Source organism: Talaromyces rugulosus, chromosome II (assembly GCF_013368755.1).
Source record: "Talaromyces rugulosus chromosome II, complete sequence".
Lineage (NCBI taxonomy): Eukaryota > Fungi > Ascomycota > Eurotiomycetes > Eurotiales > Trichocomaceae > Talaromyces > Talaromyces rugulosus.
Genome location: NC_049562.1, coordinates 5961124 through 5978717, shown reverse-complemented (window position 1 = coordinate 5978717; position 17594 = coordinate 5961124). Strand labels below are relative to the sequence as shown.

Here is a 17594-nt window from a genome sequence, read left to right as displayed (position 1 = left end):
ACTCAATTTTAACAAGTATTTTTGTATATTACTAAGTATGGCAGAGTTTTCATATTGTGGTTATGGATCCACCCTAGGGCTTATCTAGGGTTTGGCTAGCCGGATCGTACATAACCTTGACCTCTAACAACCTAACAGTACAGTACTACAGTGATTCTACCCAGTCCCTTACATAATGTAATCACATCAGCTGGCTACAATAAAACTACTAAAGATTTCTCAGCAAAGTCCGAGAGCGAGAGCGAGACCGAATCCGAGAAGTCCGGACATTTCAAAGTGGATCAATTGCAGCCTGTGATTGGTCAGTATGCCGAAGCCTTATTATTATATTTCTTGCAAGCATGTTGCAATTGTGGTAACTTTGCATAGAATATGTCTAATCTAGTACCTGCTTGGATAATGGAATTACAAACATACATGTAAACGAAGGGAATACATATAAACCGGAACATCCGAGACAAACCGCGGCATTCTTCTCCGCATGCATGCATGCATCCGGCGTCTCCACTTAATTTATTACACTTGGGGTATAAATAATAAACAAGCTGTCCCTTTCATCTTCCCCCAGACTCGCCTTTTAGCTCTAACTTGACTATAACCTCCACCATCAACATAAAAACCTTCCTCTATTGACCAAGGGGAAGAAAAGAAAGGGAAACTAAATAAATATGGCCGGCCGCTTTATTCTCGCCCTCGTCGGCCTCGCCACCAGCACCGGCTGCTTCATCGCCGACTGGAACGAAACACACATCTACAACCCCAACTGGGCGCCACACGCCAAATTCCACAATGGACAAACCATGTCCATGGGCGCCTTGCTCGGCATCACCACGCTGTACTTTCTCTACGGCCCACCGGCCTCGTCCTCGCTGCCGGTTTCGCAACAGCGATCTGCGCTGTGGACGGCTGCGTGGATTGCCAGTTTGTACTGGACAACGCAGTTTTCTGCGCTTTTTTATCCGGGCTCGTTGGCCGTGGACCCGGAGTTTGGTGAAGGGCAGCCACAGGTTTATTTGGTGTCTGGGTTTTTGAGTATGACTATTGTTGGGCTGTGGTTGGAGAGGAAGCGGCTTCAAAATGTGGCTAAGGAGAGGGTTGAATGATTAATTAATTGATATTTATGTAGTTTGAGGAAGACCGTGGCATTTCCAGATCACCAAGTTCGCTAATCAAGTCATTATACCTAGCAATCTTACGAACTTCGCAACTTAGAACACGTTTCAGTCCACTAAATCCTCATAGTCTTCTGTGTCTAGCTTATCATGGATCGGTTCTTCAGCAGTAGGAGCTTTGCTCCAATCAGCTTCATAATCCGGTTCATGACAATTGAACTTGGCATCATCCAAGCGCTCTTCTACATAGCCTAACTCTAGAGAGTATGGAGAAAAACGGATGTGCGTTGGGATTCATGGACAAGGAGAGACAATCCTCACGAACCAGGGCAACTGCCTTTCTTGCAAAAGCGATGAGAGGATATTTCTCTTTCATCGCCGAATTCGTACCGTGTATTGCGATGGTCGGGTGAAATAGCCTTTGAAGTCGGAATATATGGCTTGACAAACCGATTAGAAACTTGCACCAATGTCGTACTTGTGCTTTGCTGATATATAGAGGAAAATCACCGATTGTCTAACAAAGAGTGAAAAGTACGACATGTCACTGCATCAGCAAGAAGGTGGGGTGGTTGGGCTATCAGGCGGGTATATCTCGGCCTCCGATTCCTAACCCTTCGTTTTCTCTTGCTATCGCATCTGTTATAAGCACAATACAGTTCCAAAAAGGCCGAGGACACTCCCACGCTATGGACCATGGAGAGGACGTCACCGACATTTATTTCCTTGCTACAGAATGTCATGACATTTTGGCAGGCTGCGTCTCTAATCCCGTTTCGAGGGAGCAGAACTGGGCTCGGTCTGCGCAAGGCGACTCCAATCTTTGGCATGCTGGGATCAAGGCAGATTGTTCAGACAAGTCATCTTTGGACTACCGTCTCAGGAAAAGGCCAGATGTTCGGGCAGCCATTTGCTCGCTTCTTAGCAGCCAAGTGACGACATATGTTGGGGTTTTTGAGTATCAATTGATTATTGTTAGGGCGTGGTTAGAGAGCTGGAAGCCGCTTCAACATGTTGCTAAGATGGTTGCTAAGATGGTTGGTTGAATGGATATAAATGTATACAGTTACCGTTCAGAATACAGAATGACTGGAGGTGGATATCACATAGCATGAATACATATGTCAATGATAATATCGTGTGAGATAGAGATTGCCTGTACCAATCTAGTTTGTCCTGGTAGTTAGAAGAGGTATCTTGCGTTTAGCAGTCTATGTAGTTACATGAAAGCTCTAGCCATATATTATTTTCCTTTAGAATATTTAAATGTTATTTAAACAACATGAATTTATTCCTATTGGCAAAAACAAGGATAAGGCGGCATCGGAAATATTGCCTTGATGCCTGAGGCATCACTAGTTCAGCGCCCCGCCTCCAACTGCTAACCTCGTCGGAACAATCACTTTCCTATTTAAAACTCGTCAAGATCGAGATAAATAACTTTCTTAGTCGAGTCTCACAGCAAATATAGAAGATGGTTGTTTCGCCATCAGAAAAAGTCAGACCTCCGAAAAGGAAGAGAACTGTTATCTCTTGTACTGAATGCCATCGGCGCAAGCAAAAAGTAACGCACCCACGAAAGATCGAAACAACTAATATACTAAAACATTCAATAGTGCGACCGCCAGTATCCATGCTGTAACTGCATCAAGCGAGAAAAACAGGTATTGGCTCTTCCAGACATTATATTGCGCCTGATCTGAGTGAGAACTCCAGAACATCTGTCGTTATGACGTCGACTCGAAGGACAAATATAATAATGAGAGTGGCTCATCGGAAAGCAGTACTATTACTACTAGTAGTAACAGCATCAACACGTTGCATCTGTCTCCACCCCTTAGCCAGCAGGTTGGCGGGTTTCAGGACGAGATCCGAGATTTTGGCTATTCCAGCCAAGGAAACCACAATTCTATGAGCTTATTACGAACCACAGAGCTATATGGAGTTCAGAGCACTTGTTTGGTTAGCCCATCTAACTATTTCCCAAGTGATAAAAATCAAAAGTACAAGGAACTGGTCCGCCAGCTACCCCCGCAAGACTGCATCAACATCCTGATCGAGACGTTTTTCGCCAACATCAATTGGCAGTATGATTTGCTCGATGAAGGACCCTTTCGAGCACAATTAGAAGAGTGGGGGAAAGTGTCGTACTCTGACCTTCAAAAGGGCCCCGAAAGATTGGCGCTGGAAACCCTTGTGTTCCCTGCCTTATTACTTCAAGTCCTCGCTCAGGCGCTTCTTTTTCACCCCCCTCATGATAAAAAGATTAGCTCCCTTATGACTATGGCTGACATGAGCTTCCATGATCTTGGGACCGAATATAGCGATATAGGTGCTAATATACTAGCACTTTTAGGGAAAAGAGACATCACAATAGCTACGGTACAATCGGGATTGTTACGGGCATCATTTTTGAAAAGCAGTGGCAAAGTTGTTGAAGCTTGGCATGTACTTGGAGCTACAATCCGCGATGCACAGGAGATTGGCCTACATACCGGGCGATTTGTCTCCGAGAAATCCCCAATTGGATCGAGCACCGCTGGCCATAGAATTTGGGTGATCTTACATATTTGGGACGTACATATGGCTGTCGTCCTCGGCCGGCCAATTACCACTAATCTCCAAATAGATAGCTTCTCTCATACTATTGAGGATGATGGAAATAGGCAAGGATTGTTCTCGCATTGGCAGACCGAGACTGACCCCCCTCGGCCATTCGATATCATTCTTGCCGGCTATCATGTGGCATATCGATATTTTCAGGACATTCACCAGCTAGAATACGATGGTGCCAAACCTCAGGACTACCCAAAGGTCGAATCCATTCACGCTGCAATCAAAAAGAATTCCGAGCTTTTACCTTCTTGGTGCCGGTTGGAAAACCCGGATACGAAATTTGATCAAAATACTGCATGTCAATGGCTACCTACCGCCCGAGAAGGGCTATTTTCTCTCATCAACCTAGTTCTTCTCACACTTCATCGACCTTACATATTCTCTGTGGGCAATAGTCAAACGGAAGCTCTCAAAGCTGGAATATCTATTCTTCGTGCACAAGAGCGGCTCTTCCGACAGTCAGAGCCATATCAGTGCCAGGTGTTTAATCCGGTCTACGCTTCTTTCGATGCGCTTGTTCTTGTTGCAGCAATCTATCTCACTTTTCCGAATCGGAACCAAGAATGGCGAGCAGAATCTGTCCAAGTTGTTGAAAGAGGGATGGAAAGGCTACGTATCATTGGTCTAGGTAACGCTATGGCAAAATCAGCACATGGTGTTGTCTGGAGCCTGTACCATCACCTAAAGCATCGACTCGACATCCCCGAAACTGCAGAGGACTTTGAAACACCTCACAGCAACCTAGAATGGAGATCTCCCAACAGTCAAATAAATTCTGGAACACTGTTGGAACCATCCTTTTATAACGTGCTACCACCGCGTCCGTCCCATGATCTGTTCTACGACAATATCTCTAGCACGCAAATTCCCTTTATGGATAAACCGGACAATTTATCTTTGGATTCACTTACCGCGAATACGACTACGAATGATTGGAATTTTGAAGGGGACTTTTCAAGTGATAGCTTTTGGAGTTTGATGAATGAGCTTATCGATTAAAGAGTGTACCTATCCTATCGCATTCTATTTGACCTCCGCAAACCAAGCTGCAATCTCCCCCACATTGCTATCAACACAATCCGGCTGCTCGTAGTGCTGAAAGTGAGAGAACTCGTTCTTCCAGATTAACTTTTTTTGAGAGGTAGGAATGGACTCGTAGTGACGCTTAGCAGCCGGTGCATTCATGCAATTATCCCCGTGGATCAGCAGCGCCGGCTTCTCTAACTTCGCCACACCAGGGACGGTGGTATAGTCAAAGTGGTCCAGGTCGCTCATTACTGCGTATCGGTTTTCGAATCCCTTCATTGTCCATGGGCCATACCAAGCCCAAACGACTGGTCCCGGAAGACCGGCCAATGACCCGGTATTAGGGTCTGCGGCTTTTGGATCAACCAGCGGCTGGTATACCACTTGGCCGGTCTTTTCATACAGCTCACGAGCTTGTTTGGCTCGCTCATATCGTGCTTTGTACAGAGCTTCTCCCTGTTCGGCGGTGGGCATCTTCAATGCCGCAATATCCACGCCAGGCTCCCACGCAACACAACCAGCACAAATCATATAAATGTCAGTTTCGTGATCCCGATAGTACCCCGTGACCGAGGCAACGCCCACAACCCGGCTGTCGTAAGATGCAACGTCCAGGGATTGAGGGCCGCCCTGACAGATGCCGACTAAGAAGAGCCGAGATGCATCGACGTCGCCGCGTCCAGAGAGATAGTCAAGCCCGGCGACCATATCCTCGTTTTTCATTTTGGGATTTTCCAGTCGTCGGGGCTGGCCGGTGCTTTCGCCGACTGTGCGAGGGTCGAAGATTAGGGCTGCGTAGCCTTCGTCTGCCAGGCGAGTCGCGTATTGCAGCGGCGCTTGTTCTTTCATAAAAGAATACGGACCGGTGACAACGATACCGGGTGGGTTCGTGGCATTATTATTGATGGGACGAAATAAGACCCCGGCGATAGTCTCTCCGTGTGAAGGATACTGGACCTTTTCAACAGTGTATTGACCGTGGGAAGGCATTTTGGATTTGATCCAATAAAAGATTAGATAGATATGAAGTTGGCTGAGGATCTTGATGTCCTTGAACGTCGAATCTTGCCTGTCGCCATGTTTATATGATTACTATAACCCGAAGGCATCGGTTTTAAGTCGTGTTTGTCCAAACCTGAATGGCAACTATGACGCATTTGATATCCGTTTTGTGAAGTTATCGCCGATAAAAGTGGGTCAGGCTAGTCTCTTAACGCCGATGAGCCACTCAAAGAGTTTTGCTGAGACATTTTTCGCTTTCAAATGATGCATGCAATTGACGGTCAATTGATCTGGACCGGCCTTTTTCCAATCGACTGGACTGTCGGTAGTGAGGCTTTGTTTCGCTCGGCTAAGGAGAGGGTTGGTTGAATGGATGCCAATGTATACATGCAGTTGACGTCCGGAGTACAGAATGACTGGAGCTAAATATCACATATATGTATTAACCTATAAAATAACCAATCTACATGGCTGTTTTAAGCTTGGGCTTGGAATAATAACCTCCATACTTTTTCAAATGTTGTTAAGAGCATTAAGATATCCAATATCAATATTTGAAGTTGCCTGTTCTTACAATATCAATGGCCCAATAATAGCATGACTATAATTAATGGCGTCAAGTCCTCATATATCAAGTGATACCCCGCATTCACCCGTTTTAGCGTCCCTTGTCAAACTGGAATAAGACTACCATTTACATCAATTCCCAGAAGGGTTCCCTTTTTGGGGTAGTGGTAAAAAGTCTGACATCCCTTCTTGGTCACGTGTGACGTTGCTGCTCTCCCTCATCCTGCACCTTCTTGTTCCTCGCGTTGATGCCTACCAATTACCAACAATCATACCCAGCTATCCTCATCCTCCATATCAAACAATGTCTCCTCAAAAGCGTACTAGGGACGGTCGCCCAGTTCTTCGAACAGATTCTGACAAACTGCAGATGGTTATCACTTCATTACAGGCTATGATCATTACAATAAATACATTTGCGTCAGATCACCCTGATATCACCAAGCAGATTGAAATTGTTCAAAATTTCACTAAGGAACTTGAAAATTCCTGCCAGCCTACTACGTCGTCTACAACTACCTGCCACTAAATTCACTACCTTAGAGGAGGCTGCGGATGCTGTACAAGTGACCTACAATCGAAATAGCCCAAAACATTTGTGGGAACCTAAAAGCAGTGAACTGAGTGATGGTCGACTATCAGAATGGGCTGGTCAGTCCTAGATCGGTGTGCTCATTCTATATAGTGCTAATGTTTGGCGTTTAGATACTGGTATCGACAAGATCCTTATGTCGCCGTATTTCAGGCTAGCAAATTCCGAGACAAACTGCCGAACAATCCTTGATATAATATTTTGTGACCGACTTGAACAACTCGAAGACTCAAAGTCTGAACATTGTCTAAATTGGTTTCCTAAAATGACGCTATCTGTGAAGAGCGAGCCGTTAAACAAGCTTATTCAAGGCAGGGCCGGCAATTGCCTTGCATACGGAAAACAAAAAAGCGATTTACACACAGCCTTGATTGTCTTGTATGTATTCTCCTTATATGAAATATTATTCCATACTAATCCCTATTTAGAGAAGCAAAAAATCCAGGTTTAGTATCAATTGCACTTCCACAATTGATTGTTTATCTCGCTGCGGTTCAGGACAGCCGAAAGGAGTCGACAAAAATAAATTCCTGCGTTTTCGGACTTATCACTGACTCGGATAAATACGAATTTGCTTATCTTGATGAAGATCGCAACCTTTTCGTTTCAAACACCTATAAATGGGCATCTCAAAAACTTCATATTATTCAATTGGTCGATAAAGTACTTAAAGATTCCATTGAAGCTACTCCTCATACGACACCTGTGAAGACCGGCAACAAGACAATCCATAACTACCGGACGTATCTGAATGATAGTCATCGAGTTGGAACTTTCGAAGTGGTTGATAATAGCGACATGCGCAGATGGAAGGTGGTTAAAAAGACTCCTTTTGGAGAAGTGCTTATGGAGCTGGAATGAGACGAGGAATCAGGCGAGGAAGTGTAATTGAGGCCATCATTTGAACCAGTTTCATCTCATACTATTAGTTGCTATCATAATTGCTAATTACTTTATCGAATGTATTATCTATTTGCAGGATATACTATTTCAAATCAAGTATAATACGTTATTAAAAGGAGTGAAAGTTACAAGAGTTTGGTGGAGCAGTTGTGCTTAATGGAGAAGAAGTGGATGCACAGCAAGTAAGTTACGATAGCTCGAGACAGTTGCTTCAGATCACTGGTCTGCAGGAAGTTACATCCAAGGGGGCATGGGCAGACAGTTGGGAGATCAAGTGGTGATACATATTTCTACATTTTTTACATTTTTAGTAAAGTTGTTTGCCGGGGGGCGTAGCATCTATATAAGCTCAACACCGTACGTACAACGGTGCTGAATCTAGGGGGTCGATACATGCCAAGGCCAAAGTAGAGCATGTTTACATACCGGCGCCGAAGCAAGGGCTTGTTGTCAGGGTGCAGGGTCAGGCAGTACAGAGAAGATTGGAAATCGATTCAGAATAACTACAGTCAGGCTATCTCACACAGTACAGGTACGGGTCAGATACAGGACGTAGCTCCAAGAGCTACATAAAGCTATTCATAGCAGGCAGACTTCTTATACTAGTATGTTGGAGTAATGATATATCCGGTAGTCGTGGATTACTAGCAAGTCGGAGTAATAGTCGGTCTAGTAGTTGAGGATTAGGATAGCAGTACAAGCATATCGACCGATGACGGGCTGGCACCGTGACACTTGTTCGTGTAGTGGCGCCGGGGCAAGGGGTTGATATACCGACAAGTAGAGCTAATATTATTGAAATGGCTATTAAAGAGATAAATACTCTGAGAAAAGTTAAAGCTTTTATATTTAGCTACTAGAAGAGAGGCTAGAACTCTATCAGCCTCTATAAGGTTCTTAAGTTGCTCTGCGTGTATAAGTAGCTTAAAGTGAGGAATTAGTTTGAAAATAAAAAAGCTAGATATCAGTTTAGGCTACTCCATAAATTTTTATAAATTGTTAATATTATATGGCGTTCAAACATCTGGCACCAGATGCAGATGTGTAGAAGCAAACAAGTGTTTGCTATGAGCGTCCGTTTTGTTTTAATATAAAATTGTTGATATTGTACCTACTTCGAGCGCATAACCTAGAGAACCGACGGGATACTATGCATGACCGCGCCATCAACTAGCATAATCGTGCCATTCGTATAGGCGCCTGCTTTTGAAGCCAGATACAGTATTGTACCGCCCATGTCTTCTTCATTTCCCAATCTTCGCAAAGGAAACGCTCTCCCTAGCTTTCCCAACGTTCCATCAGCGTTTTTGAGCGGCTTCAATGATGGTTCAACCAAATCGCTCGGAAAAACTGTGTCAAAAGGTAAAATAAATCATCAGTCGAGTCAAGAAAATGGCCATATATCTGTTGTACACTCACAGCCCGGAGTAATACAATTAGCGCGCATCCCCCACTGCGGTAGCAACGTCGAAAGCTGCCTGGCCAGGTGTATACTGGCGGCTTTGGACTGTCCGTAGGCGAAGCCAGCGTCGCCGCGCTTGCTCAAGCCGGCCGTGGAGCTAATAACGATGATTTGAGAGCTCTGTGAGACGTTGCCCTTTTTGTTTCCCGCGTCGAGCAGCGGCAAAAAGGCCACGCTTGTGTACCACACGCCGGCAACGTTGACGCCGAAAGGGTGGACGTAGTCCTGGACGCTAAAGGCCCAGTGTTTGGCGAAGAATTCTTCGGGGGACTGAGGTTTGACCCTTTGGAGCAGGGAGTCTCCTACGCCAGAGGTGCCAGAGTTGCAAATGAGAAGGTTCAAATAGCCCACCTGGGACTCTACAGTCTGCACCGCCTGCATCAAATCGTCCTTGTCGGTAACGTCACAGCGGATAGGGACAACCTGGGGCCCAATCTCCTTGGCCGCGGCCTGAAGCGGCTCCAGGCGACGAGCGGCGATGTAGACCTTGGCGGCGCCATTCTCAACGAGCGCCTTCGCCATCATGATGCCAATGCCTTGGTTATCTGTTAATATGCATCCTGTCCCCTGGTTTTATTGTGGTGCAAGCGCGCAGATACTTACCGGTGCCGCCACCGGTTATGAGAGCAACGAGGCCGTTGACATTGTACAGGGACGAGGCGTGGAGCGACGACATTGCGGGGGGTGGCTTGAGCCTTTTGTCACTAACGAGAGGGAATTATTTAAGCAGTAGCAGGAATAGTTACATGTAGGTGACTTGTGTGGGATGGAAGAGCGAGGATGCCGATAGCAAGGCTCAAAGCGGAAGTAACTCTCAGCTCTAGGGAGCTGGCTTGCTGCCACGTGCAAGACATGTCATCACCAGGGAACGGTGGACGAAAGTGAGGTGACAAGTTTCTCAGCTTTTCAGTAAAGTCCTCCAGTTAAATAAAATAATATAAAAATAAACAGAGTAATTACTTTCTATTCGACTTTTTGCATGCCAAAACAAATTAATCGTAAGTGTAAATTCAATTACATCTAGACAAAAGTCCAAGTTACAAAGAACTTGTCTATCTAGACGTACATTCAGGGTAGCGGGCGCCATCCCCGAGTTAGGCTGAGCATAAAGCGGCGGATATTTGTTATATAGGTTGATATATTACATTAGTCTATATACAAAGCGACATGTTCCACGGCAATAATAATCAAGTGCAGGAAATCAGCGTATCAACTTCAATGTTACATGGGTATCACTGCGCCTTAGCCCACCGCATATGTACGTGGAATAACAGAAAAGCAAAGAAAAAAATATCATAAATCGTCATGCCAGCTGGAAAGAAAAAGAAAGAGATGACAAAACTACCGCAGCTTGCGGAACCGTCGAGTCGCCTCGGTAGCAACCAGCGCACTGAGCGCGCCGATAAACAGACAGACCGCAATAGCGTTCGGCGCGTCCGTGTCTAGATTGATCCATCCGTTGTCGCGCGCGCTCGAGTCTAAATTGCTGTTGCCGTTGCTGTTGTCGTCTGGGACGCTGGCATTGACTGGGACGTCCGGTTCTAGCAAACTGAAAACGATCCAGCTGATAAACGTGCCGACAAACTGCGGGAGCGTGGTGTAGACGTTCAACACGCCCAGGTAGATTCCGGCAAGTTCGCCAGTCGAGGGGCCTTCGGTTGTTGCTACTGACTCGTCGTCGCTGTCGTCGTCTAACGCGCGGTGGTTCAGGCGGAGAACATCCATTTCGACGTCTCGGTCGACGCTGTCCACAGGCCGGTAGCCATGGGTTCGGTACGTTGCCGACGTGATCATTGTCGCTGTTGGCCGCGGCGTTGTCGGCGGTTCTAGCGCTAGTCGGTTGATTTCAACACCCATAAAGGCAAACGGCGCCCATCCAGACACAGCCCACGGAATCCCAGATATAGACACCAGGAACGTGGCAAACCTTAAAGACCGGGCCATCGGAGCGAAAACCATGGTTCCAGCAAACAACAGATGCGACAGAAGCCAGGCCGTGGCCAGATTGGGACGGAACTTCTTGAAGCGTCGGAGTAGCGCTGCCATTCCAGGCGAAGGACGCGCAGTGAAGTTGGCTCGTTTGCTGTTGCTATCGGGCGAGCGCACGCCAAACGGCAAAAGCACAGAGCTGAGAAAGGTGACTGAAGAGAAGATCACGAGTGACAGACTGCCCAGACGACCGACGTCGCCCAGAGTATCTGACGATTTGGCCGCGAATTCGGGATTCTCGTAGCGAAAGTACGTTTCGCCAACCCAGGTAGTACTGTAAAACAAAAAGGGAAACCAGCCTGTGGACTCGTCAGTTTGTGTCGTTTATTACAGTGCGTATCACCTACCAATCCACGACCAAAACTGTACCCAGCAGATTGCCTGTATGCGAGGCGGAATGTCCATGGTGGTCTTGTAAAGTTGCGAAAGGACTTGGAAAAAGCCATTTCGACCTTCGGACCCTCTGTCGTTTGTCAGACCATATCAAAGAGCAACGTGTAAAACGAACTAACCTTGCCGAAACCAACACTCGTTCAGTCACCGAGTAGCAAGTGACCAAAACAGACGCGACCAAGAAAAGCGCCGCGACAACGGTCATTTGCTTGAACTGTGTGTCGCCGAACCGCGTGCCAAACGTGGTGACCATGTCGATTGATCCGACGACATAGCCGATCAGGGAACCTATCGCTTGCATCCGGTTCGCTAGAAATTGGGTTAGATTTCATTTCTGAAAAAAAGAATATAGACGAGCTTACCCCATGCGGAACCTAGTTGCTGTTGAGAAATTGGCAGCGTGTCGACAATCAGACTTCGACAGCAAGCTTGGGCTGGTCTTGTCAGCATGAAACAAGGCAAAAGGACAAGAAAAACAAACCTGCATTGATCGCAAAGTCGACGCCATAAATAGACAGCACCGCGACAGCAATTGTCGCTTTTTTCCTCTATTTCCAACGTCAGCCTGAACATAAGGTATCAACGCTGGCGGAAGGGCCAGTGGCTAACCTTTTCAATATCCTGCACAAACGTCGCAACCAACTCAGACGTCCAGCCGAGCAACAACAAACAAAACGCAACAATCACAGCTCCAGAAATCATAAAGGGCCTCCTCCTGCCCCATTTCGAGCGCGAGCGGTCGGCGATGACGCCGATTAGAGGCTGCATGATCAGGCCGGACAGCGGGCCGGCGACCCAGACGAGCGAGGTGCGCGATTTGGTGAGGCCGAGTTGGAGCAGGTATGGCGTGCAATCTTGTAATCGTTGTTAGTAAATAGTCTCTCTCTTCAGAGAAGCATTGTGCCACGTACAAGACATTTCAACACCCCATGTAAACCTGCACAGGTAGCACATGTCAGCAATCAATCAACACTCACTCAATCAATCCCTTGCAGCACAGAAAAAAAAAAAAAAAAAAACCTACGCAACCCCCGTCAGACTAAACGTCAACAGCGCCATCCTCGTCGCTTCCGACCGGCCCTTGATGGAGGGAGAGCCCGTCCATGATGCCGCTCTCATCCCTAAGCATCGATATGTGCAAGTTCACTCCGCTCCGCCGGGTTGTGCCCTTTGTCTAGAGTATTCCCAATGTCGGCCGAGTAGGAGGTTCGAGGCAATGCGAATATATTCGAAAGGAGAAGCACCCTCCGGTAAAATAACTGGTTCGTGTTGTTGACCTGGAACAACGATCGCCGAATGCGGTTTCAGGAACAGAAGGCGACGCAATCGTCGGAAACTGAGGTCGCGTGGTGTCAGAGAGCGAGAGAGGGCAGGTATTTGTTTCACTTGTTTCAACAGGTCCAAGTTCTGTCGTCACACAACGTGAGTCTCCGCGCTGAAGTCGAAGAAGGCGCAAGTCGGGGAAAAAGAAGTTGAGTTGAGTTGAGGCAAAGCTGCGGGTCTTGGTGCGGTGTTAGCGTCGTCCGTCTCCTGGGGCTGTGAGGGCTGACTTGGCCCATGCTCAGGGGCTCGGCCCGCCTCTAACTTATAGTAACACTTGTAGCAAAAATAATCTCATTTGATTCAGGCCTATCTACGTACTTTTTTCCTTTGAAAAATAAAAAAATAAAAATAAAAACATCAAATTACGCCGTACTCAGCATGCTTCCACATACCAAGATCAATCATTTGATATATATTCACGAAACTCTAGGAAGTGGGCTCCGGGCAGTGCTCGGACAAGGTATCGTTAAATAAGGGGGGAATCCTCCACAGACTCTTGATTCATGTCAACATATATTGCATCGTCAGTGCATCCAGTCGCCTACAGCCGGTTGGGCGCGGACGAGTGCAGAGGCCATTGGTATCCGGCAGCATCGCTGAACTTGTATCCAAACGAAGACGTAAAGTCGTCCAAGACGGCGGGTCCTCGGGAGCCTACACACACAAGTCAGTGGAAGAAAACAGAGGGGCGAAAAATGGTGGACTAACCGTATGGGTATTCCATGGGAATGATCTCTTTGTTGTCGTCGAGGTAGTGCAGCAGAGGCGTAAAGATTCTCCAGCTGGCATCGAGCTCGTCGTCACGCACAAAGTTGGAGTGGTCGCCCTTGAGCGCGTCCAGGATCAAGGATTCGTACGCCTCGGGGATCTTCAAGTCCGAGAAGCGGCGGCGGTAGGTGAGGTCGAGCTCGGTCACAACTGTCTGCATCGAGAGACCGGGCAGCTTCGAGTTCATCTTGATGTAGACCGACTCGTTGGGTTGCACACGGATGACCAGCTCGTTGCGAGGAATGTCTTTGAAGATTCCCGAGGTGACATCCTTGAACTGGATGCGAATCTCCGTCTTTTGCTCGTTGAGAGCTATAACAGTCAGCCATGCTCAAAATTTTTTATCCAGTTTTACCTACCTTTACCGGCCTTGAGAATAAAGGGAACGCCATCCCATCGCTCGTTCTTGATGTAGGCCACCATGGCGCAGAAAGTCGCGCAGCGGGACTCCTTGGGAACGGTGTCGTCTTCCTTGTACGAAGGCTTGCTGCCATCGAGCGATCGGCCGTACTGACCAATGATGACATTCTTGGGCTCAATAGCATCGATTCCTCGCAAAACACGCACCTTTTCGTCACGGATGTCTTCGGCGGAGAAGGAAATCGGGCGCTCCATGGCAAGCAACGTCAAGACCTGGAGAAGATCTGTGCGAGTTAGTATTACTATTACCAATAATGCGCAGCACACAAAACATACGGTTTTGCATGACATCGCGAATGATGCCAAACTCGTCAAAGTAACCGCCACGACCTTCGGTGCCGAAAGGCTCTTTGAATGTGATCTACGAATGTCAGCCTCGACGAAAACTCGTAGTTGATGGGGATTAAAAATACCTGGACATTGTCAATGTGTTGGCGGTTCCAGGTAGCGCCAAAGAACTCGTTGCCGAAACGAAGGATGAGAATGTTCTTGACCATTTCCTTGCCCAGGTAGTGGTCGATGCGGAAAATCTCCTCCTCCTTCCAGTTGGGCTCCAGAGCCTTTTGTAGGTCGCGAGAGCTCTGGAGGTCTTTGCCAAAGGGCTTCTCAACCTGTGGTCATCCATGTTAGGGTGTCTTCACTACGTCGCTAGTGATTCCAGATAGCTTACAATAATGCGGGCAACACCGGCCTTGGGGTAGCAGTTTCTCTTTAGTTGATCGGACACGGTGGTGAAGACACTGGGAGGAAGCGCCATGTAAAACACGCGGTTCTGTTCCTTTTGGCCCTTTTCGATCTCTTCGAGGTGCTTGTTGAGGTTGATGAAGGAGTCGTCCTGGTCATACTGTCCAGAGATGTATGTACACAGCTTGCAGAAGCTCTCGAGTTGCTCTTCGATCTCCTTGGTGGGCACTTTGATGTAGGACTTGACTCGCCGCAGGTACTCGGCGTGGTCCATCTTTGTGCGAGCATAGCCCACGATCTGGATGTCCTTGGGGAGGAATTTGTTGCGGTACTAGGAATTGTTAATGGGGCTCAAGTCAGCGATTCGGGGAAACGTCCACGTACCAGACCGAAAAGAGCGGGGAACTGCGATTGTCAGTATTTCTCACGCAGATTAGTTACGTTGTGATAGAGAATCTAGCGTACAGTCTTCTTCTTGGCCAGGTCGCCAGAGGCACCTAGCACAACGATGACGGTGTCATCCTTGAGCTCGATCGAACTAAACGGCGGCCAGTCAGCGTGTGGACGGACATGGGCGTGCAGAGTCGAGCAATGCAAGAAATTGCATCAAATCGACGCCCGTCCTGTTGCGTGGAGGGTGTTCATCGACAACATGAACGAATGTCCGGTTAACGGCGGAGTGCCCCGCGATGGGCCAAGGGTGATGTAAGCGGCAGAAAGAGAGCGAGCAAGACTTACCCGGCGTTCTGGCCTTGTTCGGATTGGATGATAGAGCTGGTCATTGTGTATGGAGACGGACAGGAGGGATGCTTTGGCGAGGATGGAGGAGGAGAAAAAGGATGAGGAGGAAGGGGAGTTGGCACTGGGGGAGAATTGCTGGGCTTATCCAGCACGATCCGGCGGGCGGGAAGGTGGAAAAGCGTGCTTCGGTGTAGTTAATGCTGAGACGCGGTGGGGCCACGCAGCTTGCACGGGGTTAAGACTGGTTTGATGACTGATATTATTTCCTATTTAATTTACATCTATATATTGTAGACTACTGGTGCGTGGGGGAGCTTGATGGTAAGTAGTGCTCGGGGTTATGCCCGCCAGCCAACTCAACTCAACGTCACTGATGGGCCCGGTGGAGCTGGCGATCGATGGATGGACGATGACCTAGGCATGACTTGGGCGTGCATATGCTGGCTGGAAACCGGAAGAATTCTGTATGGCAGTAATAGCATTGAATAATTCTTCCGGAGGGCTGGCATGAAGCAAATCGATGTCCAGTATTAGTGTGTTCGTCTGATGTCGGACTCCGGCATGGCGCCAGGCTAGATTATGGCTCCATAGCCGATTGCAGCGGCAATTGGCAGCCGGGCCTGATTTGTAAGGGCTGGTTCCAGACTACTAGAAGCATGATAAAAAGCGATCAAAAACGATAAAGACTGTTGAGAATCGGAGCAGTGTCTTCCGCACGCAGCACCGCGTCACGTGACGCCCCAATGCGGCATAGCGCCGGCCGCAGTCACGGGGTCGCGGCGAGCCCTCGCTAGGGCTCGGCTCGTTCGGGCCTAGCGCTCGGCCGCACCACAGAAAGGAAAGATTGTGCGCTTGTTCCACTTGTCTCTCCCCGAAGCGAAAGACGACGACCACCACGACAAACTGCAACGACCGCCCATCTCCTGACTCTTGCCCGGTCAGCGTTGCCTTTTCCATTCGACCTGTTTGTTTGTCCCGGTTGCGCAGAGATCATCCGTCAAAAATGCCTTCGGAACAAGGTCACCGACGTGAGTTGTCATCCCAATTGGAGGAATGTCCATCGCAAGTGTACTAACCACCAGACAGTCTATGTCAAGTAAGATCCCTCCATTCCGACTCCGATTCTGCCGTCTGCGAAGCGCAATTCTTGTTATTTACAGCAAAGAACGATATGCCGAGATGCTGGGATATGTGCAGTGTGGTATATATCAGAACAAAAGTTGACTGGATTTCTATAGGGGTCGCCACCTGAGCTACCAGCGTGGAAAGCGCAACACCAACCCCAACACAAGTCTCGTCAAGATCGAGGGTGTTGACGACGTCAGCGCTGCCAAGTGAGTGGAATGATCAGATCCCAACAAAAAGGCACGGTGCTAAGACTTTTATCAGCTTCTACCTTGGCAAGAAGGTCGCTTTCGTTTACCGGGCCAAGCGCGAGGTCCAGGGCTCCAAGATCCGCGTCATCTGGGGCAAGGTGACCCGACCACACGGTATGCCATGATAAAAAAAAAAAATACCCGGGTGCATAGAGGAAGAAGCTGACCAGACCAGGAAACTCCGGCGTTGTCCGTGCCCAGTTCCGACACAACCTCCCTCCCCAGACCTTCGGTGCCACCGTCCGCATCATGCTTTACCCTTCGAACATTTAAGATATTCCCTCGAGCGATCTGGGTTGTTTTTGTTTTAAAATGGGTGATTGGAGGAAAAGTTCGACCAGCAGATGCCTTTTTTTTGATGTGCAACCATTTCATCATATCCACCGCACCGGTTGTTCTCACGAGGTGATTTGATATTATGGGACGGAGTTCTGAAGGGCGGATTTCACATTATGCGACGGGAACTTTGACATCAGTCCACTAGCAACAACAAAAAAAAAAGGAGCAAAAGAAGATCATTCCATTGATGATGGGGGGTTTTTTTTATAACATTTGATGTGCTCGATCGGTTTGATTCCACCTGGGCGAGCATGATGTGTTTTTGTCTAGACATCGCATTT

The 17594-nt window shown here is 47.8% G+C and overlaps 8 protein-coding genes across 8 annotated transcripts; 4 read left to right on the top strand and 4 right to left on the bottom strand.

Moving 5' to 3' along the window:
- Positions 1 to 668: 668 nt before the first annotated feature.
- TRUGW13939_04547 (uncharacterized protein) lies at positions 669 to 1103 on the top strand (the record flags this gene model as incomplete). Its single annotated transcript, XM_035487720.1, has 1 exon — positions 669 to 1103. One exon carries the CDS (start codon positions 669 to 671, stop codon positions 1101 to 1103), a length of 435 nt encoding a protein of 144 aa, XP_035343613.1.
- A 698-nt stretch (positions 1104 to 1801) lies between these two features.
- Positions 1802 to 4727, top strand: TRUGW13939_04546 (uncharacterized protein; the record flags this gene model as incomplete). The annotated part of the gene is made up of 3 exons (XM_035487719.1): positions 1802 to 2149; positions 2729 to 2776; positions 2829 to 4727. 3 exons carry the CDS (start codon positions 1802 to 1804, stop codon positions 4725 to 4727), a joined length of 2295 nt encoding a protein of 764 aa, XP_035343612.1.
- A 24-nt stretch (positions 4728 to 4751) lies between these two features.
- TRUGW13939_04545 (uncharacterized protein) lies at positions 4752 to 5744 on the bottom strand (the record flags this gene model as incomplete). Its single annotated transcript, XM_035487718.1, has 1 exon — positions 4752 to 5744. One exon carries the CDS (start codon positions 5742 to 5744, stop codon positions 4752 to 4754), a length of 993 nt encoding a protein of 330 aa, XP_035343611.1.
- Positions 5745 to 6627: 883 nt separating this feature from the next.
- On the top strand, positions 6628 to 7776 carry TRUGW13939_04544 (uncharacterized protein; the record flags this gene model as incomplete). The annotated part of the gene is made up of 4 exons (XM_035487717.1): positions 6628 to 6743; positions 6799 to 6974; positions 7029 to 7293; positions 7344 to 7776. The coding sequence occupies 4 exons, from the start codon at positions 6628 to 6630 to the stop codon at positions 7774 to 7776; spliced, it is 990 nt and encodes a 329-aa protein (XP_035343610.1).
- Positions 7777 to 8947: 1171 nt separating this feature from the next.
- On the bottom strand, positions 8948 to 9956 carry TRUGW13939_04543 (uncharacterized protein; the record flags this gene model as incomplete). The annotated part of the gene is made up of 3 exons (XM_035487716.1): positions 8948 to 9168; positions 9238 to 9825; positions 9884 to 9956. 3 exons carry the CDS (start codon positions 9954 to 9956, stop codon positions 8948 to 8950), a joined length of 882 nt encoding a protein of 293 aa, XP_035343609.1.
- Positions 9957 to 10621: 665 nt separating this feature from the next.
- Positions 10622 to 12781, bottom strand: TRUGW13939_04542 (uncharacterized protein; the record flags this gene model as incomplete). The annotated part of the gene is made up of 8 exons (XM_035487715.1): positions 10622 to 11568; positions 11617 to 11732; positions 11782 to 11971; positions 12025 to 12096; positions 12144 to 12210; positions 12272 to 12516; positions 12574 to 12599; positions 12687 to 12781. The coding sequence occupies 8 exons, from the start codon at positions 12779 to 12781 to the stop codon at positions 10622 to 10624; spliced, it is 1758 nt and encodes a 585-aa protein (XP_035343608.1).
- A 745-nt stretch (positions 12782 to 13526) lies between these two features.
- On the bottom strand, positions 13527 to 15639 carry TRUGW13939_04541 (uncharacterized protein; the record flags this gene model as incomplete). Its single annotated transcript, XM_035487714.1, has 9 exons — positions 13527 to 13639; positions 13694 to 14065; positions 14113 to 14397; positions 14450 to 14534; positions 14587 to 14784; positions 14844 to 15188; positions 15242 to 15262; positions 15323 to 15395; positions 15596 to 15639. 9 exons carry the CDS (start codon positions 15637 to 15639, stop codon positions 13527 to 13529), a joined length of 1536 nt encoding a protein of 511 aa, XP_035343607.1.
- Positions 15640 to 16601: 962 nt separating this feature from the next.
- TRUGW13939_04540 (uncharacterized protein) lies at positions 16602 to 17247 on the top strand (the record flags this gene model as incomplete). The annotated part of the gene is made up of 5 exons (XM_035487713.1): positions 16602 to 16626; positions 16685 to 16694; positions 16837 to 16932; positions 16988 to 17088; positions 17150 to 17247. 5 exons carry the CDS (start codon positions 16602 to 16604, stop codon positions 17245 to 17247), a joined length of 330 nt encoding a protein of 109 aa, XP_035343606.1.
- Between the last annotated feature and the right edge of the window lie 347 nt (positions 17248 to 17594).